At 40.5% G+C, this 23,500-nt stretch overlaps 1 protein-coding gene across 2 annotated transcripts in view; it reads right to left on the reverse strand.

Annotated features, from left to right (window-relative positions):
• Positions 1-134: 134 nt before the first annotated feature.
• The window catches only part of FAM169A (family with sequence similarity 169 member A), a 39,735-nt gene continuing 16,369 nt past the window's right edge, over positions 135-23,500 (reverse strand). The window contains exons 4-13 of one of the 2 annotated variants that reach the window (XM_015848864.3): positions 22,885-22,970; positions 20,963-21,134; positions 19,251-19,430; positions 17,181-17,303; positions 16,875-16,972; positions 10,229-10,283; positions 9,741-9,879; positions 9,113-9,275; positions 7,466-7,669; positions 135-3,645 (exon numbers count right to left, since the gene is read on the reverse strand). In XM_015848864.3, the coding sequence (XP_015704350.3) occupies positions 3,073-3,645; positions 7,466-7,669; positions 9,113-9,275; positions 9,741-9,879; positions 10,229-10,283; positions 16,875-16,972; positions 17,181-17,303; positions 19,251-19,430; positions 20,963-21,134; positions 22,885-22,970 (1,793 nt within the window). In that variant the 3' untranslated portion in view covers positions 135-3,072. The remainder of the gene's footprint in view (positions 3,646-7,465; positions 7,670-9,112; positions 9,276-9,740; positions 9,880-10,228; positions 10,284-16,874; positions 16,973-17,180; positions 17,304-19,250; positions 19,431-20,962; positions 21,135-22,884; positions 22,971-23,500) is intronic. The other variant, XM_085530317.1, reaches the window with a different exon arrangement.

A 23,500-nucleotide genomic window follows, 5' to 3' on the forward strand; every position in this document is an offset into this window, starting at 1 on the left:
TTCGGTAGCAGACAGATTGCAAGATAACAGATTGAAAAATAACACCAAATATAACGACACTGTTTTCTTCTAGTGAATTGAACCACTTTAAAAGATGCCTCCCGCGGAGCAGACAGGGATCGAATACTTAGAAATAAATCACAAAGTAAGCTTTATTAATGTTTCAAAAAATTTCAAAAGCAGCCAAGACAATACAGAGAAAGGAAAATTCCGAACACGCTCACTAGCTCAAAGTACAGTACTCTAGAACAGCATCACATCTTTCATAGCATTTATAAACACTAGTTTAAAAAACATCGAACACCACATTCATGAAAATAAATATAGAAGAGTATCCCCTTGGTAATAGTATTTTTTAATGGTCACTCGAGGAGAGGATGAAACTTAGGCGTATTTATTGCTGTTTTCATCCTAGTAGAGTTGATAGGTTCTACATGATCAGTTTGATTACAGACACCCACAAATGAAATGGAAAAGAAGTATGACTTGATTAAAACAAAACCAAATTGCAATAAATATGCATTTTAATGTAAAGGGCTATGGAACGTGAGAATGGCAAACAGCAATTCTGCATGAAATGGAGAGACCAAAAGGAACTGGGTGAAACAAAGCAAGTTCTGTTAGAAATTAAGAAGCAATACAAGAGAAACATTTTAACAAGAGATGCATTCAAACACAAAACCATTCACTATTCAAGTGCAAGGTTGAAAGTCACAAATAAAGACCCTTTAAACTCCATTCCCTGGCTAAATAAAGCTCAAAAATAATACATACGCAGGTCCATGGCATATTGTAACAGTATTTGGTACAAACAATTGAACTTTGATGTTTTAATCACTGGCTGCTGGTATGGTAAGACCTTAAACTCTTTAGTAGTTCAATGGTAGGAAGCCATACAGAGAACCAACCAAAGAAAAAATGTCCAGGCATAAAACACCATTTTTTTCCTCAAGGTAAAACATTTCAGTCAATACAGTTGTCAGGTAAGCTGCCTTGCTTTAATGCAATAGAAGGTATAGGCTATTAAACTACTGTTCCAATTGGACAATCAGCACAACAATACAAACTATTATTTAAATCAGTAGTTCAATTTGGCTACTCAGTATTTACTGCAAGATGACTGATGCCCAAGAAGTTATTACAGAAATACGCTCCATTCTAGCTCAAAGTACTGCTGTGATCACAGTTAAGAACTATTTCTAAGTTTCAAGACCATAATGCTTATTAGAACTGTTAATTGCACCAGGACTGCCCACAATAGGTAGATAACAATCTGGCCACTGGCTACTACCTCAGGCACTCCAGACTAACACAGCCAGCTACTCCAGAGTCCATCTAAAGCTGTGAATTTTAGCTCAGTTTTTCACAGCTCTGTGGAATCTGATCAGACAGCTGACTGCTTCCAACAGTAACAAAGACTCACCTCATTTAATAGTTCTGTTGTAGTTTTTCCTGCATTCAATATAGAAGCATCCTAAGAGGAAGATACTAATTGAAACTAGTCCCAAGTCAGCCATGAAAAGAAATATCAAAAGTTAAATAATCTTCCCATAAAGGGTTTTCTGACCTTACAAGGAAATACAACTGACAAACATATGCATAAAAAAATTCCACCTAGAGGAAATAAGCAGCTCTCACTTGTTCATGGACAGCAGAATTTGCGACTGTGAATACATGTACCAACTGAAGTACTTAACAGATCAGTACTAAGTAAAGGTTGCTTTAACAAATGAACATGGGTGACTATAAACTGTATACAATCTGCATTTCTTAAACCATCAACCCTTGATTCCATCCTTAGCAATGCAACAGATGTCTGTTTTGTGTGTGGGTCTCTTTTAGTTTGGCTGTTTGTTTTTACAGTAATTTAGCATTATAAGACAAATCATACTATTGGTAACAAGTTTGTCCCATGTGCCTTATAGAAAATGTTTAATTAGTTTTAGGAATTCTTAAGGTTCCCTTGAATGTGTTTACAATGAATCAGGTAAGATATCTTGAATGTTTATCAGTCACAGGATTCATGAGAAGCAACTGCACACTGACAGGAAGTTACAACTATGCTCACCATCCAAGAAACTCAGTTATCCCATCCACTCTGAAGTCTAAAGTTTGAATCAAAAATGTACGTAATACACATGTCTAACAACAACAAAAACAACACCTCCCACATAAGCCTTCTTTAAAATGGATTAGAAATAGGATTGAACTTCAATAGGTGAAATAAATAGTAAGAATACATCTTATACAGCTAAAATACTATATAAGTACACCTGAACTATAGGCATAAAGTAGATTCTTACTTTAGCTTCACAGAGGGATACAGTTTTACTGTGTAGGCATCTCTAAATCTTCCCACATAAAGAACTTCATTTTAGGTGTATGCTATGGTAGATGCTGTGTTGATTTTCCTACTGGTAATTCAGATGTTTCAAGTCATTAGCAAATGAAATCTGCTAGTTTGGGAGTCAGAAGCAGGGCCATTCTCTCCAGTTTGACTCCAGTGAAAGACAGATGCTACATTATGTTGTTTTGATCTACAGAGTTATAACTTGTATATTTTGAGACCTAGAATTGCAATCTGACATTCTTTTACCTCATCTGGAAAAGCCTGTGGGAAATTAACAAGAAGAGAGGAGTGATGTTTCTTGTTCTCTACTGTGGAGAGAAGCAGAACGCTAGAATGTCTTAAATTCTTTTAAAATAATTTGTGATGAATGGCCTCACAGAAGTTACGTTAATAAAGCCAGAATTTCACATTTCATTTTTCCTTCCAAGACTGAAACCTGAAATATGCAAACTGTTCTTTTCCTAGCACAACTTTATTTAGCATGTATCCTTTATAAAAGGAGGAGAATGGCTATTTACTATCATACTCTGAAGAAGATCAACGTGTACTGGTTAAAAATTTAAGAAACTTTGACCAAATACGGTGAATCTCAAAAGGAAGTCCAACCCAGTATTTATTTTAAATGTCCTGTGTCCTATATGGTTTAGTTACAACCTGGTGTTTTACACAAAATAACAAAGTAGGGATTTTCTTTGTGCAAACAGATGAATTAATGATTTATTTTAGGCAGGCTTTCCTTTTTTCTTGGGTGGACCTTTGTAGCCTTTGGCCTTTCTTCGCAAGTTTCTCCTATCCACAATGGGTACTTCAATTTCTGCTTCCTCAGAGCTGCTGTCAGCCGCACGCTCAGCTCCCGTCTGTGTGTACTGGTTTGTCTGCGTGCACTGCTCTGCCTTCTCAGCATTCTCCTCCAAGTGCTCTTCTGTCTGGTTATTCTGTCCTTCCTGTCCAGAAGGCTGCTGAAAAGAAACACCCTCCAGTTCAACCACTATCAAAGAGCTCTGACCCAAAGCAACAGAAGCCTCCTGTGAGTTCTGCTCTGCTTCCTCGTTTTGATCTTCCACCGAGGAAGCTGGTTTGTGTGCCACGTTTTCAGAAGCAGCTTCTTCTACTGCTTCATTTTCAATAGAGTTTGGTAGGCCATTGTTTGAGAGTTCTTCCTTTGGTGTTAAAGCAATTACATTTTCAGTGGACGATTTTTTTTCTTCAGATTCTTGCTTGTCTTCCTCAGTGTCCTTCTTTTCCACTGATGCACTTTCTTCAGTCAGTTCTTCTGAATCATCTGCATTTAAAACCTGAGGGTGTGCCAAGATAACCAAAGGAATTATTACTATAAGATACAAGAGGATGAACAACTTTTAACCTTAGCTAGCAATCACAGAGGATATTTTGGTATTCAATGGTTTCCATTACTGCATATACAGTCAACTAACCAACCCTCTCCTCCTCATTGCACAAAACTATTTTGTGAACTGCATTTGACATTTAAAGTTTTCCATCATGTTTTCGTATTCAAACTAATTAAAAAAAAAATAAAAAATGAGTACACATATTCTGAAATTATACCCAGGGAAAAATACCAGTGTTTCAAAACCACCAATGGTAAAACCCACATTACAGAAGGGGACTTTACCAATAATTAATTGCTTTGTACACTCAATCACTGAAGATGTACTAGATAAGATATAGATGTTGCTTTCAGATATATCCAACAAATAATTCATAGAGAAACAGCTGTTTCATTACTACCAAGGGAAACTGGAGTAAAGTATTTCTTTTTGCTTTCTTTTATCTTGCTGGTATTGCAAACATATGCCCCACTTCAGCATATCAAAGCAGAAATGGCAGTATATTTTGTTAATGGATTTGCATTATCTGGCATAATGTCATGGTTTAATAATTTTGTAATTTTGCTATCAGTATTCCACATCATAACATCATATAAAGCATGAATAATTTTACTGAATGTGCAACCTACAGAAGAAGACTACATCTCCCAGAGAACAACACGAGCAGAGAGATGGGTCACGGGACCTGGACACTATATTATCTGACTCCCAGGCTAGACTGACGTCTTTCGAGTTCTGGTGTTCAGAGGAGTGTGATGGAGCCTTCAGCCGTTTTGCCTAGAGTTAACAGTAGGCCTCTCGTTTTTGGGACTCATTCTCTCTCCTATTTTGCTTGATTTGTTAGCTTAATTTCAATTATATTGTATTATATTGTGTTATCCTGTATTTTGATATAGTATTTAGTAAATAAGTGTGCCTCCTTAGATCATTGCCTCTGTTCTTTTCCTAATTAACTTTTCCTTTCGGCCTAGGGCCCCTGTGGGGCCCATGGCCCCCTGTCAAGGACGCAGGTAGATTTTCGTTGAAACCGTGACAGATTTTGGTGGAGAATGTGGGCAAAATTGAGTTGCTATTTTTCTGTTTTTCTTCTGTTGCTCTTTTAGCTTTTAACAGAGCTACAATGTTTTTTTCCTGTTAAGGAGCTATCTTAGGTTTGCGTTTCTGCACCTGTGAGCTTGACATTGAAAGTCCAGGTGGACTGCCAATACCCCAGGATATTTGTAAATACTGTTGAGCTTTGCTTTTTTTTTTTACTTTTTTTTTTTTTTCTCCTCTCTCTCTATTGGAGAATTAAAAAAAAAAAAAAAGGAAAAAAAATGTTTTCTCTAGTAAATTTGTTTTACAAGGGACTGCGTGTCATTAGTTCCTCTTTTGAGATGCTCCAAACATATTGGACCATGCTTAAGCTAGCCACTTTTTCCTTGGAGCTATAGAAATATATAATCAATTGAAAGCATGGTTAGCAATGCTTACTTGGTATCTGCATGCAGCTCCAGAGGGAGCAACTAATGCAACTAATAGTACAGAAATGGTGGTTTTTGAGCGTGCTCCTCCTTTTTTCTTTGCATCCTTTAAGCAGTCTTTGAATGACCAGTTGGCCCAGTTGAACACACTGTCAATCTCCCTGAACTTACTGTTGACTCTTTTTACTTATCGGTTCTTGGATTTATTACATTTGTTACATCTGGAGGAAGTCTTCCCTAGAACCAGAGAATACTGAATGGCAGGGAGTGTGGAGAGACTTTGGAGAGACTTTTAAAAGACAGACATCTTCAGCGTTGTGGAGCTTTACTCCTGAACACTTAAAGAATCCTGAGAGTTTGACCGCATATTTGAGACAGGAATGTTGTGGCTCAAGCAGATCTAAGAAGGCACAAATGACTTGGGGCCTAGCTAATGCTTATCGGGCCTTATTCAATACCATTCCTGAGAGGGAAGTTTTCAAGGTTGAGAGAGAGAGTCTCAGGGCCGAGAATGAGAGTATGCAATCCAAACTCGACACCCTCCAGTCCGAGCACAACGCCCTCTGGTCTGAGTACGACACTCTCCAGTCCAAGTACAATGCCCTCCAGTCTGAGCGCGACACCCTCCAGCCCAAACACAATGCCTTCCAACCTAAGTGCGACACCCTTCAGTCCAAGCATGACACTCTCCAGTCCGAGCACAACGCCCTCCGGTCAGAGCACAACGCCCTCCAGTCCGAGCACAACACTCTCTAGTCAGAGCATAACACCCTCCAGTCTAAGAATAACATCCTCCAGTTCGAGTGTAACACCCTCCAATCCGAGCGCGACACCCTCCAGTGGAAGTACAACAGCCTCCAGACTGAGTTCGGCGCCGTCCAGTTCGATCGGAACACTCTCCGATCCCAGCTATGTGCCCTCTGGGGTGAACTGAATGTATTCCAATTTGACCAACCACCAGGGGCATGCCACCACTGACATTGCTAATGCCTTCTTTTCCATCCTATTGGCTGCAAAATGTAGGCCACAGTTTGCTTTTACCTGGAGAGGTGTTCAGTATACCTGGAACCGTTTACCCCAAGGGTGGAAGCACAGCCCAACCATTTGCCATGGGTTGATCCAAGCTGTCTTGGAACAGGGTAATGCTCCTGAGCACTTGCAGTATATTGATGATATTGTTGTGTGGGGCCATACAGCAGCAGAGGTTTTCAAGAAAGGAAAACAGATAATCCAAATTCTTTTGCAAGCTGGTTTTGCCATTAAGCAGAGCAAGGTGAAGGGGCCTGCCCAGGAAATCCAGTTCTTAGGCATAAAATGGCAAGATGGACGTCGACACATCCCAGCAGATGTGATTGACAAAATCACTTCTATGTCTCTGCCCACCAACAAGACAGAGACCCAATTTTTTCTGGGAGTAGTGGGCTTTTGGAGAAAGCATGTCCCAAACTACAGCCACATAGTGAGCCCCCTCTATCAGGTAACAAGGAAGAAGAATAATTTCTCATGGGGTCCTGAGCAGCAGCAGGCTTTTGAGCAGATAAAACAAGAGATAGCCCATGCCATGGCCTTGGGGCCAGTATGGACGGGACAGGATATGAAGAACATCCTCTACAATGCTGCTGGAGAGAAAGGTCCCACTTGGAGTTTGTGGCAAAGAGACGCAGGAGAGACTCGAGGCCGACCCCTGGGATTTCGGAGTCGAGCATATAAAGGGTCTGAGGAGCGCTACACTCCGACTGAGAAGGAGATCTTAGCCGCGTATAAGGGGGTTCGGGCTGCTTCTGAAGTAGTTGGGACAGAGGTCCAGCTTCTTCTAGCACCTCGCTTGCCAGTAATAAACTGGATGTTTAAGGGACAGGTTCCTTCCATCCATCATGCTACTGATGCCACTTGGAGTAAATGGATTTCATTAATTACACAACGACCTCAAATGGGAAAACTCAGCCGTCCTGGAATCCTAGAAGTGATCATGGACTGGCCTGAGAGTAAAAAAATTGAAACATCACCTACAGAAGAGGTATCACGTGCTAAAGAGGCACCACCATACAATGAGCTACCAGAAAACGAAAAGAAATTTGCCCTATTCACAGACGGAACATGTTGTATGCAAGTAGTCATGTTACATGAACATGTTGGACGCAAGTAGATTTTCGTTAAAACCGTGACACATAATAATTGCATCTCCCAAGAAATTCATACAATGGTGGGGGCCTCCTCCCAACTGTTACATAGCAGAAGGAGGAAACAGCAAAGTACATGCATTCTGAAGGAAAAACAACACTTTGTTGTGTGAATTCTCTCACCTCCTCTGACACAGCATCTTCTGAAGGTTTTGTTGTAGGCTCAAGGATTAATGGAACAAGCAGTGTTAAGGGTTCTTCTTGACTTTTAGACTGCAACTTTGATTCACCACCTAGGACTTCATTTGCAGTTTCCTCTTCAGCCATAACTAAGGTCTTAGCAGTTTCTTCTGCTACCTCCCCATTAAGAGATTCAGATGGAGTTCCCTAAAAATTATATTTTTAAGTCAAGATTATTCCAAGCCTTATCCCCATCAGTAACAGTGTATGTGTTCTAAGTTTGTACCTTAGATAAGAAAAGCAGCTAATTCAGGTACCATCAAGTCTATAGTAAGCCCAGTACACAGTAGCTATGCAATTACTAATCCAGCATATTAGCTTGATGTTGTCCTAAATTTCTGACTATGGAGTATGGGATTAACAGCCAAACCAAGCAGCACACATGCTACAATAACTCCCTGATATGTAAGCTAATGAACCCAGCACAGCTTATTATCCACCTTCTCAGAAATCACTAAGAATATAAAATCCTGGAGGCATCATTAGGCACTGAAGATACTCCAAGATTTGAACTTAAGCTTGCATACAGTAACAAGACTTTGTTCAATTCCAACTTCTATCTATAAAGTCAAGCAAGCTTTACAGTGAGAAGGAAGAGAGGCAACAGTTGTCAGTGAAGCACATCACCTGCTGATTTATTCAATTAAACCTTTCCCCTTTTTTCAGAGATACTGGATCAGACCTTGACCTTACTCCAGTTCTCTGCAATATTTGAGAAGTTCAAATCAATCAAGAATACTATTTCAATAAACAAGCTAAGATTTTTTTTTTTTTTTTTTGGCTGAAGAAACAATGTAATCTACCTCAAAAAAATCACAAGATATTATGATTTGGAAGGGACACACAAGGGTTATCAGTTCCAGCACCTGACATAACATTGGAACATCCAAAAGCCAAACCCTACCTTTAAGAGCACTGTTCAAACATTTCCTGAATTCCAACAGGCTTGGAGTTGTGACTACTGTCCTGGGCAGCCCATTCCAATACTCATCCACCCTCTGGTGAAGAACTTTTTCCTAATTCCCAACCTGACCCTCCCATGAGGCATCTCCATGCCATTCTCCTGGACCCTGTCACTGAGGGGGGTGGCAGAAGGGGTGCAGAGAGCAGAGATCAGCACTGTCCCTCAGCTCTATTCATGAGGGGCTGCAGCTGCCATGAGGCCTCCCCTCAGACTGCTCTTCTCTTGGCTGAACAAATCAAGGGATCTCAGCTGTTCCTCATACATCTTGTCCTCTCAACCTTTCACTGTTTTCACAGCTCTGATTTACATGCTCACTAATAGTTTTATATTCTTTTATACTGTGCCAAAACCTGCACATGATGTGAAGCTACTTCAGCACAGAGAGATAGACAGCCCTTTCCTTCAAACAGCAAGCAATGGCACACCTGTTGCATATAAGTTTAAAACAATTTTCCATTGTCAGTAATTCTGTATAATCTTTAGCTTCTCAGATATGCGACTCAACAAAGCATTGGTGCAAAAAATGAACAGAATCACATAGATCAAGGCAGGAAGGAACATATTTAAAGGAAACTGTAGCAATGCTCTGAATAGTCATCTACTGTGACTGTTAGAAACCATCTCACCTCCTTCTCACTCAGCTTCTCGGATTGTGATGTATGTAGCTCATTTTCTGATGAACTGAGGTACTCTTCTGCAGTGACCATTTCCTCATCACTTTCAACATCAACCTCAGGTTCTTCCTCTATGACTTCAAAGCTTTTAGATGTGTGAGCTGGAAGTTCTAGCCTGCAGCAGATATTTATACATACCCCAGTCAGATTTTGTTTTACAGCAATATGCAAGCATAACAAGAGGTCAAAAACAGAGAGGTCTCCCAGAATGTGCATAGCTTTGCAGATACACATCAAGTTATATTACTGTAATAATCTGTGCTGTATGTGTATAGACAGTTTTACTCTAATAATGACGAACCTACACTAGAACAAAGTCTGCTTGTAAATACAATTTAATGCCTCACTGTTTCATTATTGTTATTTCCAATATCTGCTGTCAGAAACTGATGTTTTGGTGCTCTAATTCTTCATATGATGTTTCACTGTCTTTTCTCATAACAGGCTTCATTTGCAGTAATTTTAAAATCAAGTAAACAAAGCAGAAATAAAGCAGAAGATTACCGCAATGGTACTACTACTATAGTTGGTGACTGCCTAGACAAAAGAATAAAAAACAATAAAATACTATCTCCTTTACCTGCCTGTTGATGTGTGAGGAGTATTTTCGTCATCTCCTTGGGATATTTCAGTTCCAGATTCCTGGCTATTTTTTCCTATCCTGGGACGTCTTAAAAGACTGCTTCGTGCCTGAACAGAAATGTGTGCTACACTTGAGACTTTGGAAAAAAAAAGAAAGAAGTAAGCAGGGGCAAACAAATGCAATTTAAGATATGTACATAATTTTGTACCATGATACTTCATTAAAGCTACTGAGTGCAAGTAAAACAACATCTCACTGCGGTACTTATTTTCTGAATATACATGGATAGCTTTTTAGTAAAATCAATAGCAAATCATTTTATCCAAAGACATCCAAATGTTCTTAAGGTGGGCCACAGCACCACAGAGGAAGACATTTTTCCACATGCTTCTTAGATGAATGCACTAAGCTAGAAGGCAGTAAAAGAGCTTGCTGACCTACTAATCCATTATAATTATAATGCTGATAATCAGTGTTATTCTTACCTTCAGATGTGCCTGCATGGTCATCTAATGATTCTTGGTCTTTTTGAGAGTCAGCCTGATTTAAAAGCAAGCCCAATGTTATTCAAAAGTTCAGAACTCTCTGAAATACCTTCAATTCCCTATGTGTGGTAGCATCTTTCTGAATTATAATTTTATCGAAGTGATAGAGGGGAAGTGACCACAACCACTCCTGATTTAGTACGTATATACCTACACATACACATATAAACAGCACTAAAAGCTTTTGCTCTAGAGTACTCTAACACTAGAAAGCAAAAAAAGATGGGCTTTAAAGCAGATTAAAGACAAAACTTTCAAGCACTTTGCAATGTTATAGCAAGCCTATTTTGACCAGTACAGAAGTGGATTGCTGCTGACAAGAACTCTTGTACATGAATATTTATTTTCTTGCCATAGTAAATTGTAAGTGCTCTTCACATTAAAGCATAGTCTGCCTCCATTACTGGCATATCGTTTGTCCTTTCTTAAGTGTTTCAACCCCTGTTTCTGTTATATGGCAAAGGAAATACAGGTGTCCATGATCACCAAGGGAAGATCTTGCCTGACCAATCTGGTGGCCTTCTATGATGGAGTGACAGCTTTGGTGGACAGGGGAAGGGCGACGGATGTCATTTACCTGAACTTCTGCAAAGCCTTTGACATGGTCCCTCACTACATCCTTCTCTCTAAATTAGATAGGGGTGGATTTGAAGGATGGACTAAGAATGGTGGATTAAGAATTGTTTGGCTGGCCACAGCCAAAGGGCTGTGATTAATGGTTGTGTCAGGGTGGAGGCCGGTCGCTAGTGGTGTCTCTCAGGGGTCAGTCCTGGGACCAGTGCTCTTCAACATCTTCATGAATAACACAGACGATGTCATTGAGTGCACCCTCATCAAGATTGCAGATGATACCAAGCTGAGTGGTGCTGTCAACACACTGTAAAGAAGGGAAGCCATCCAGAGGAACCTGAACTAGAGAAGTGGGCCCATGAAAACCTAATGAGGTTCAATAAGGCCAAGTGCAGGGTGCTGCACTTGCGTTGGGGCAAACCCAGCTATCTATACAAACTGGGGGGAAGATCTCCTTGAGAGAAGCCCTGTGGAGAGGGACCTGGGGGTCCTGGTGTACAAGAAGCTGGATATGAGCCTGCAATGTGTGCTTACAGCCCAGAAGGCCAACTGTGTTCTGGGCTGCATTAAAAATGGGGTGGCCAGCAAGGAGACAGAGGTGATTGTTCCCCTCTACTCGGCACTTGTGAGGCCCCAACTGGAGTACTGCATCCAGGACTGGAGCCCCCAATACAGGAAAGACATGGAGCTCTTGGAGTGGGTTGAAACTAGATGATCATTATGGTCCTTTCAACCCAGGCCATTCTGTGATTCTATTTCCGGACTGGGATAAATAGAGCAAGTTAGGGAAAAGCTGAGAAAACTAGAGTCTCACACAGAGGCAGCTTTCAAAAGCAAAGATGTGTAAAGTCTCATTTAGGAAGGCCCTAATGCAGCTAGAAGACAGTGGAAGCAAGTATGTGGTGAGACCAGCAATGAGTATAGAGTAGGCCTCACAAAGCCCAAGGGCATAAACTGGGAAAGAGAGAGCTGGCATGGCTGCCAAGCAAAGGCAGGTCATCTCTCTTGTAAATAAAAGTAATTCACCACTGAAATAACATGCTTAAGTGCACAATTAGATAGAGGAAGGGTCAAGTATCCCAGGTGGCCTCATCAGAAAGCCATCCAAATGTAGCAGGTGTCCGCTAACAGTGATTTCAACTAAGAGTAGAAAATTGTTTCTTAAGTGACTGGATATGAACTGTGTTGGTCTGAATGGGATGAAGTTAATGTGCTTCTTCCAAAGAAGCAATGGATATTTCTTACTTCCTAATGGACTTTTTTAAAAATCATCTTTACTAAAAGCATGAAGACGTTTTCCACATTTTTCTTCTGGCCTCAACATGGAACATAAGACCTAAAAGTAACTTGATATAAATAACAAGTTTTTTTTCTTCATTATTCAGTTTACAACAGGAATCTATAGAGTGCTAGGAGCCTTTATTTTCTGTACAGAGAGATGGGTCCATACTAGAATAGCTGACAAAATTTAACAGGACACTTATCATTATACTTGAATTCTATTCTGTAGTCTTATTTTTACCAGCAGTCAACAAAAGACAGCATCCCATAAGTAATCTTTAAGAGATCAGACCAGCAATAAAAAAGAACTGACTCATGCAGCAGTAACACAGGTTACATGCACAGTCAGCACACACTATTTAGGCTAAGGCCCCCAGTTCTTGAGTTCTTCTCCTTCACTCACCCATACTAACCCAGTATCTCAACTTTTTTTCTGCAGGTAGAAGACAATTTTGTGTTTGAGCGTGCGACAATCAGAAGTGTGCACAAGTTACGGATATTAAAGTAAGAATACAGCTATTACTCTTAGCTGCTGTAGGAAACATAGCATTAGCAATAACCTCTGTCTTTCCTTTTTAACTTCACTTTCAGCACAACTCAAAAAAAAACCAAAAAACAGCAAGAAGTGTCCTCATGCAGATTCTGCAGTTTGAAATAGATTCAAGCAAGTTTTAAATACAGAAGTTACAGACTAATGGTAAATTATTCTAGCATTAAAACATATAAAATAAGAAGCACTATGAAATAATGTGAAAATACGTCTTCACAGAATGTTTTTCTTCAGGTTTAAGGAAAGGTGAAATTTTCTGTTTTGTTTTTGTTGTTGTACTGGTTTTGTTTTGTTTAGTGATCCAACAGCTTTCAAAGCACTGTTGAGCTTTGTTTCAGGTTCCTGAAGAACAGTCTGGTTGTGCAGACAGCTTGTGCTTCCCATGTAGAGCTGTGTGTACAGCTGTGAGTGCAGGTGTCAACAAGAGGGGTGCCAGTAATTCTATTCAGATGGGAGGAGTTAGGAGCACTTTGGAATCTGTTACTTTACTCTTCTTCAAAAAGAGCCATGAATGTCTTAAGAACTAGTAACATCCCTTTGCTGTTCCCTCCAAGGAAACCCACATAGATACACAACCAAAGTAAGAGGTTTTGGATCTTTTTGGTGAAATGATCATTAGTGATCATCAGCGATGATGCTCAGGACTGCTGTAACCTGAAAACAAGTATACATATCAAAGAAAACTATCAGTTATTGCTCCTGCCCATACAGAGATTAAGAATGTCACTACTTTGCAGGAAGCTGTAATTCTCCTACATAGATGATTTGCAGCCCAGAATGCCAAATGAACACTTTCAACTGTGTTCAATTGTGATGTGAATGTGTACGTCTATAAACAGTTTTCCTCACTCTATCCACTTCTGTTGTGATTCTGTTGTTCAACAGCCTTTCCAGACAGTTTAATCTCAGAGCCAGTTATAACACTCTCCTCTTCTATACCACTAGAAAGTGTCAACCCCAACTATTAGACAAACAGCTGCAACACAGATTTCCCTTCACTCAGCAGAAAAAAGTGAGGACTCTCCTTCTCCCCACAACCAAGGGGGAAATTTTAATCCCAAGTTAGTTTGTCACATTAGCAACTTCCATGCAAAAAGTAACCAAAGCACTTGTCTTTTATAGTGGAGATGTGAAACAATTAAATTCTAAAATGGACAACAACAGCATGAAGTTTTTGGAGTGGATGCAGGAAGCCATGAAGAACAGAGGGCTGGAAGACAGGCTGAGAGAGCTGGGTTTGTCCAGCTTGGAGAAGAAAAGGTTCAGAGGAGATATCACTGTGGCCTCCCAGTGCTTTAAAGGGATGTTATAAACAGGAGGCAGACTGACTCTTTACACACAGGCAGATACAAATAGGACAAAGGGGAATAGTATTATATTAAAAGAGGGGAGATATAGAACAGATGTTAGAGGTTTGTTATTGTTATTGTCTTTTAAACTCAGAGGGTGATGTGGCAGTGGAATGTGTTGCCCAGAGTTGTGAATGCTCCATCCCTGAAGGCATTCAAGGCCAGGTTGAAGTTGGGGCAGCCAGATATAACAGGTGGCAACCCTGCCCACAGACAGGAGTTGTGACCACACAGACTGTAAGATCTTTTCCAACCCAAGACATTCTATGATTCAATGGATATTTTGTATACTTTGTTTGTATATATTACTTAGTAACAAAACAAGCAAGAAAAAAAAAGAAAAAGAAAAAAGAAAAAAAAAAAAAAAAAAGAGCATTACTTTCCAGTAAATGTTAAGGACACCAGACTTTTTGCCACTTTCACATTGTCATGAGACACAGAAAGTACAAGTCACCTGCACAACCAAAGATTGTTCTTCACGAACTTGAAACAAATATCAAATATGCATAGCATCCAGCTGGATTACAGAATCACAGAATGACCCGGGTTGGAAGGGACCTCAAGGATCATGTAGTTCCAACCCCCTGCCTGGCAGGGCCACCAAACATACACATTTACTAGATCAGGTTGCCCAGGGCCCCGTCCAACCTGGTCTTGAACACCTCCAAGGACGGGGCATCCACAACCTCCCTGGGCAGCCTGTTCCAGGGCCTAACCACTCTCCTAGTGAAGAACTTCCCCCTAACATCCAACCTAAATCTTCCCTCTTTTAACTTAAAACCATTTCCCCGTGTCCTGCTATTATCAGCCCTTTCAAAGAGTTTACTCCCCTCCTGGGTGTAAGTTCCCTTCAGGTATTGAAAGGCTGCAATGAGGTCACCCCGCAACCTTCTCTTCTCCAGGCTGAACAAACCCAGCTCCCTCAGCCTGTCCTCATAGGGGAGGTGCTCCAGCCCCCTGATCATCTTTGTGGCCCTCCTCTGGACCCTTTCCAAAATCTCCATGTCTTTTTTGTACTGAGGGCTCCACACCTGGACACAGTACTCCAGATGGGGCCTCACAAGAGCCGAGTAGAGAGGGGCAATCACCTCCCTATCCCTGCTGACCACCCCTCCCCTGATGGAGCCCAGGATCCCATTTGCTTTCTGGGCTGCCAGAGCACACTGCTGGCTCATGTTGAGTCTCCCATCCATCAGGACCCCCAGGTCCTTCTCTGCCGAGCTGCTCTCAAGGACAACTCCTCCCAGCCTGTACAGGTGCCTGGGGTTCTTCCAGCCCAAGTGCAAAACCTTGCACTTTGCCGTGTTGAACCTCATTAGGTTCACACGAGCCCAGCTTTCCAGCCTGTCAAGGTCCCTCTGAATGGCATCCATTCCCTCCACCGTATTGACCGCACCATTCAGCTTGGTGTCATCAGCAAACTTGCTGAGGGTGCACTCCATTCCCTCATCGATGTCATTAATAAAGATGTTAAAGAGCACCGGTCCCAAGACAGACCCTTGAGGGACACCGCTTGTTACCAGCCTCCACCTGGACATAGAGCCATCGACCACCACCCTCTGTCTGCGGCCTTTCAACCAATTGCTTATCCATCTAGTTGTCCACCCATCAAACCCACTTCCCTCCAATTTGGAGATAAGGATGTGGTGGGGGACCATGTCAAAGGCCTTGCTCAGGTCCAGGTAAATGACATCGGTCGCCTTCCCTTCATCGATCAATGCTGTCACTCCATCATAGAAGGCCACAAGATTAGTTAAGCATGACCTTCCCCTGGTGAAGCCGTGCTGGCTGTCTCGGATCACATGCTCGTTCTTTATGTGATCGAGCACGTTGTCCAAGAGGATCTGTTCCAAAATCTTCCCAGGCGCGGAGGTGAGACTCACTGGCCTGTAGTTCCCTGGGTCCTCCCTGCTCCCCTTCTTCTATATGGAAGTGACGTGACCCTTCCTCCAATCATCTGGGACCTCACCTGGCAGCCACGACTTCAAAATATGATGGAGAGCGGCTCGGCAACCACCTCAGCCAGCTCCTTCAGGACCTTGGGATGCATGCTATCTGGCCCCATAGACTTGTACTCATTCAGTCTAAGGAGGCACTCTCAGACTTGCTCTACCCTTACAGTGGGGAGGGATTTACCTCCTTGGTCCCCACATAGAGGTATGGGGGTGCAAGACTTAGGGACGTGAAAAAGATTAAAATCCTGGCCACCAGTGAAGACCGAGGTGAAGAACTCATTCAGCACCTCAGCTTCCTCTTCATCTGTTGAAGCCAGTTCTCCTTTTAAATTTACCAAGGTAGGTACACCCATTTTGGCCTGTCTCTTCTGGCCAATGTACCTGTAGAAGGTTTTCTTATTGTTTTTCACGTCCCTTGCCAAGTTCAGATCTGCCTGCGCCTTGGCTTTCCTGATCCCACGTCTGCAAGTCCGGACGGCATCCCTGTATTCTTCCCAGGTGACACAGCCTTTTTTCCAGAGCTTGTACACCCCTTTCTTCACCCTCAGTTCTCTCAGCAGGTCCTTGCTGAGCCATGCCAGTTTCCTACCTCGCCTGCCCACTTTCTTATTCAGGGGAATGGAGACCTCTTGTGCTTCCAGGAGGGCATCCTTGAAGAGCAGCCAGCTCTCCTCAACACCCTTGTCTTTGAGGGCAGTGCGCCAGATTACACACATTAATCTGCTAAAATTTTTCATAAGTTCAGAAATTTACTCTTTTGTAGTGGTTAAAAATATTCACTGACCATGAAGAACTAGTAATTAGAATTAGTAGATTGTAATTATGGAAGACTCTTACAGTTCAAGCTTTATTAATAACGAAGAAACTGTATGTGTACCTACACTTAGCTGTGTTTCTTGATTCATCTTTAGTTCATTTGCTGCAGATTGCTGAAAATTATCCACTGTCTGGAAACGCACCCTTGGTTTCTGAGAGCCCTCTGTTGTTAAGAGCATTTAGTGACAATGAGGGGGAAAAAAAAGACAGTTATGGTACCTTCATATAACAATAAACCAAACCTAACATGGTATCAGAACAACAGCAAAGAAGTCTTTCTACTAGTATCCATAGGCAATGTTCTCAGAAGCCACTGTCAAACCAATGTAACTTTCATAAACTGTAAGGGAATAACAGAATATCATCCATACTTCGATGTTCTTCCCTTCTTGATACAACGTCAAAGGATTTTCTCTGGTACCAACGTCCAGCTCCTTCCACTTCACAAAAAGGGTCACTATCCCCAGGGTACTTCTCTAAATAGTCCTTCCAAGCTGTGAAGAAAAAAAAGAAAAAGAAAAAAAAAACCACTATTAGAAACATTATATACTCAGTCCTATCTCCATTTTTTAGTTCTATCTGAAATAAGTTAATTTGCAGTCTTTCATCAAACACAAATCACCACAGAAAGAACTAGTTGACAAAACAGCCCAGTCTAAACAAACATATTTTCTTGCTTTCTGTTACTATCATCAGCTGAAAACAAAATTTGAAGGGTTTTTTCTCCCCCTTCTTCACAAAGTACCCTCTTCATAGTTTTATAATTTAATTTCTCAGGGACCCTGCCAATCATAAGTTTCTCTGGTCAGCCTCACCACCCCCTGAGTAAAGAATCCCTTCCTTATATCTAACTTGCATCTACTCCCTTTCAGTTTAAAGTACACATTGTCCTGTCTGTACAGGTCCTTGTAAAAAATCTCTATCCACCTGCCTTATAAGCCCCCCTTAAGTTTTGAAAGGTCTCCTCTGTGCCCTCCCCTTCTCCAAGCTGAACAAGCTTCCCTCAGCCTTTCAGGCCCTCATCTGAATCCATTATAACAAATATAATGCCCTTCTTATGCTAGCCATGCTTCTCTTAATGCACACCTCTGGATACAGTTGGCTTCCTGAACTACCAGCGCACCCAGAAAGCTCATGGTTGTCTTACTACACATCCACCAGCACTCTCAGATCCTTCTTCACAGGGCTATCCTCAATCCATTCATCACCTAGCCTTTTTTCATGTTTGGGATTGTCTAGACCCAGATGGAGCCATGTTGAATGCCATGAAGCCCACATGTACCACTCTCAGCGTCCCTCTGGACAGCATCCCTTTCCTCCAGCCTATCAACTGCACTATTCAGCTTGACATCACCCAAGATCTTGCTGAGAGTGCACTCAATCCCCCTGTTTATGTCATTAAAAATATTAAACAATACTGGTCCCAGCACTGACCCCAGAGAGGCATCTTGGTCTCTATCTGGAAACTGAGTTGAGGAATACAACTACTTGAATACAGCCATAAAGTCAATTCCATAACCAATGAATAATCCCTCCAAATCTCTCTCTCCAATTTAGAGAAAAGGATATTGCAGGGGACCAGGCGAAATGCCTTACCAAAATAAAGTGGTATCAGCTGTTCTCCCCTTACCCATCAATGCAGTCACACCATGAGAGCTCCAACAGGGAAATGGATTAGCCATTAAATTCTAGTCAGTAAAAAATTGTTGGCCAAAACTAGCAGGAGAAAAATATATATATATACCCAGCCAGATCCAATAGCAAACATTAGTAATTAGAAAAGCAGAAAATCTCCAGGGGCTAAGTAAGAAGGCCATATAAAAATGTTGACAGAAATAAGCCTGGCAGATACACAGAAAACAAGACAAGCCTTGAGAAATGGGACAAAGGAAACACTTCTTCCCTGAACAGTCCCAAGCAACATTGTTTCCTGAATGTTTGTGGTTCTTAATGACATCATTCTCCCAGGCTAACACTGCAAGAGTCAGAAGTGGTTTCCTTGTACATTTTTTTTCCCTTCATACATTTAAGTTAAACAGCCTAGTATGCTCACCTGACAAGACAATCTGAGAAAGCATGAATTAAATGACCTTGTGAGACTTTCAAATAAGTAAGGAAAAGGTGCTACAAAGAAGATACATATAAGTAGACCGGAAACAACTCAGCCCACCTTCCACTGCGGAAGGAATACAGCTGTAAACTGCATAGCTCTGGCTTAAAGCCAACAGAGATCCAATAATTTTACCACACACGGTGGATTAAATTCTAATCAGGAAATACTTCACATTATTATACATATCAGGATCTTCAGCCTTCAACGAAGAGCAGAACACTTCACACAAACTGAGGATGTAGCCAGAAACATGCAGCTTGAATAACAGCAATCATTTGATATGAGAAGAAAGCACAAAGAAGATTTGAATAATAATCAAAGAACTTGCCTTTGAACATGCGGGGTGACAGAGGATATTGTAGACCAAGAGTGGTTTCATCAAAAGATTCCACGTAGTCTTCTAACATCATTATCCCCAGTTCTTTCCCATAACACTTATTTCTTATAAACATTGCGTTCAGCACCGGTAGCTGGTAACCGTAAGGATAGAACCGGTTGATATAAGCTCCTGAATTAATAGAAAGGGGAAGTATCTGTCATTATTTCAGTACTTACATGTTGTGGCAGATTTTTAGAGTATTTGGATAAGGACGTAAAGACCTCACTTTGCCACTCACTGCAAAACACATCAAAAGCAAGAAAAAAACCAAACAAGCAGAAAACAAAAATGAAAAACCACAACCCTTTCCTCTAACAAGGAAAGAGAGAGAAACAGAGAAGCATATAGTTGTCTATAGAATATACTTAAGTCTTGACACTAACAAACACACTTCATTTTAAAAATGATGAAAATGTGGATGGATAGTTACACCAGTTAAGATGCACTCGGGCAAGCTTGTCAAGCTCCAATACTCTTTCATCAGTATCCATTAGTATGGGCTATCCCATATTATGGGCTACTCACTTAGAGAGTACAACACAGAATCAAATGTAGGTGAAATACTGATAAGACCTAGAAAAACTAGCTTTCTTTGCTGACCTGGCTTGAATTAAATGGCAGAGGATCATGAAAAACATAATAAATGTGCGTAAGTATAGTAAAACAGTGCCACATATACAACTATTCCCATTCTAGACTAAACTTGCTATTTCAACTTTCATGTTGATAAGGTGAAAATAAAAAGTACAGCAATGCAAATGTCATTTTGTGATCACCATGCTACAGAAATTTTGACATTAAAAAATCCCAAGACATACATCAATTGTGCAATGCTTCACTACTTTAATAAAACAAAATGAAACAAACAAACAAACAAAATCAGAGAAAGGTAACAATTCAGAGTAAATCAGCTGGTTGTTTTCCTGTGTTTAATGCTGGACCAGAAATATCAATGACATTTCAGACTGTTTAAAATGGGATTTGCAAAATGCTAGAAATACAGTATGAATGTCAGATGGAGGAGTTAATCTATTCAGTCACCAAATGTTATTCTGGAAAAAATGAAAAACATATTAAAGACTAAGACAACTAGAAGGAAACTGTAATGTTGTTTAAAAAAAAAAAAAAAAAAAGACACTGAAATCCGTAATATAAATTCCATGAACCTGCTAGGTAAACTGTAGACTCTGAAGCAATAAACATGTATAAGAAAAAAATGTCACTCTTACCAACAAGCATAGCTGAATCTCATGTCTGTGAGAAAAGCTTTTATGCTGTAATGCTATAAAACATTTAAGTGACTGTAGAATAGGATGCCACTTTCATTTCAGAATTAATTTTCAGTTGTTTTTTTTTTTTTACCTAGTATCACATTTCGAACAGTCCTAGAGGTACACTCCAAAAGTAAGTGCTCTTAAAAGAAAATAAAGCTTTCAAATATAACTCATTTCCATGGCTTCAAATGTATTTTGTAGAACACCAAAAAAATCTAAGAATTAAGTAAGAACTAAGAACTACTAGCAAGAAATTTTAACTGCAATCTGGTTTTACTTGACTTTAGGAAAACACCAAATCACTAGGTCTGCAAGGCTTGTAAAGCCTACTACTATTTTTGCAAACAACCTCCTTACTTCCATTACCCATTTTCCCCCATGTTTTACCTGTAGGTTTAACGGAATAGAACCCAACAGCCTCTCCTTTTCTCCACATGATCTTAGCATAATCATCACTTTTGTGACAAAGGAATGGGACCTCGTTTCTCTCCATTTCAAATTTGCGATAGATAATTCGATTCAGAACATACAGAACTATCCTCTCCCCCACAGAATTCACCTAAAGAAATACAGAATAACATTTCAGAAGAGTGGTCAATTCAGGTGAGACACAGCAGATATTTTATATTTCAAAGTTTCCAACTAAAAAAGGTGTAAATGGAGTCAAGATAAGCAGTAAGAGCTTTTAGGTTTGAGAGTTTGGATATACTTTCATGCCATAGCAAGTTAAGTATAAAGCACTACCACAGATTGAGTATATTTCACAACATCAATGTCAATCCCAATCCAATGGATAAAAACTGAGAGAAGTACCAGGGGGTGTGTGAGGTGGGGAATATTTTAACTGAAAACTGTTTTCCATTCAACAGCAGTATGGCAGCCTCAGACTTCCAGGGCTAGCATGTAACAGAAATCCTACAGGAGGCATGACAAAACAAACTGGGCAGCAGGATTTAGCACACTCAATCACTGCAGACACAGTGGCAGATAACAGGATGTAATTCAGTGGAAATACCAGTTGCAGCACTTTCTGTGGCACAAAACAAGGAATTCAGTATCTTTTTCTCTGTCCTGCAGAGTTCCTCCCACAAACGTGATTTAAATTTACTACCATACTAACCACTTTAAAGGAAGAATGAAGGAACTGTGTCCCCTTTCCAATACCTAAAGTCTCAGCTACCACACATGTACAGATTCAGCTTTCCTTGCTGAATACTATCCTACCCTTATGGAGAACACAGAAAACTGCAACATGCCAAATTATCTAGAGTAAATCTAATACAAGATTCAAAGAGTGCCCAAATTTCAGCAGCAGATAAGAATGAAGTTCCTGAAAAGGCAGAGGTTTCCAGTTTTAGGAAAGAACAGCGTAACTATGCAACACAAGTGTCAGTAGTCTTGACAAAGCTCAATGAACAACAAAAAAAAGCAGATACCAAACTTGTTATCTCAAACCCCACGTGTAAGGAAAAAACATTTTATAGAATCATAGGTATTGAAAGGGATCTCTGAAGATCCTGTCCCCTGTGAAAGCAGGCTGTCTACAGTAGGTCACACTGGAAAGTGCCCAGGTGAGTGCTGAATACCTCCACTGAAAGAGGTATCCACAAACTCCCTGGGCAGCCTGTTCTAGTGCTCTATCAAAGTAAAGAATTTCTTTTGCTTGTTTGCATGGAACTTCTGTGCTCCAGTTTTTGCCAGTGCCTCTTGTCCTGCTGCTGCAAAGCACTGAAAAGAATCTGGTACCACCCATTTGGATCCTATACTTCAGATATTTCCAAAAATACTTTAAGTCAACTCTTAGTCTTTTCTTCTCCAGGCTAAACAGATGCAGGTCGCTCAGTCTATTCTCATATGGGAGATGCTTCAGGCTCCTAAGCATCTTCATGGTTCTCCACTGGACTCTCTCTAGATGATTTCTTTTTTTTTTTTTTTTTTTTAAACTGGAGATCCTAGAACTGGGCACAGTACTGCAGATGTGGTCCTGACAGGACAAAGTAAAGGAAGGAAGATCATTTCCCTTGTCCTGCTGGCCACACTCTTTTTAATGCACTACATTTAATGATGTCCGAGCACCATTAACATGGAAATACCTTGCACACAGTTAATGCACTGAAGTTCTCTACAAACATTTTCACTAGAAAATTCTCTTCCCACTAGTGCCTACTTCTTTCTCCCTTTTTTTCCCTATTTTTTATGTAAGATAGCTAGCTCATTTCTGAATAAAGTAAAAGTGTGCAATATCTCAGACAGTAGTTAGTTGCTATCACATTCCATTATGTTGAAGGGTAAACACTGCAAAACTTTACCTGCTGAAGCCCCTCTCTAGAAGAAACAGATGTTCTCAAAATGTCATCAATCGACCACCACTTGCAAGCAAGAAACAGGGCTACAGCTTGAGACAGTCAACAGGGAAAAAAAAGTTAGTGATTCTTACCATTCCAAAAGAAGATATTCATTATAGCTGTCAAACAATTAGGATTACCATTACAGTAATGAAATTAAGCACCTACTAGTTGGTGCTAGATTAATGCAGCTTATATTATGTTAGCACAATAATTGTGGCGCTACATATCCCCCTTACCCCTCTCTCTTATGCTACTGTCCCTAGTTAAGAACTTGCTTTAAAAAAAACAAACAAAAAAAAAACCAAAACAGTAAAGTTAGATGCAGATTTTGTACAGTATAGCATACAGAAACTGCTTTTCAGACATAAATGTTGCCCTTCATAACAGTACTTTAGCACCTCTTTTCATGAAAATCTGGGCCTGACAAGAGGAGTCTCATGAATGTGCATATTTTAGTTCTGGGTTGTGGAATGCATATAGATACTGAATGCATATAGACACTGTTCTAGAGAGTCGTGTGAATGTGAGAAGGCTGATGGCCAAATGATTAGTGTTTAGGAAGAGTTTGCTCTACTAG

This window comes from Coturnix japonica, chromosome Z (assembly GCF_054131305.1).
Source record: "Coturnix japonica strain WE chromosome Z, WE-NBRP24, whole genome shotgun sequence".
NCBI classification, from domain to species: Eukaryota; Metazoa; Chordata; class Aves; order Galliformes; family Phasianidae; genus Coturnix; species Coturnix japonica.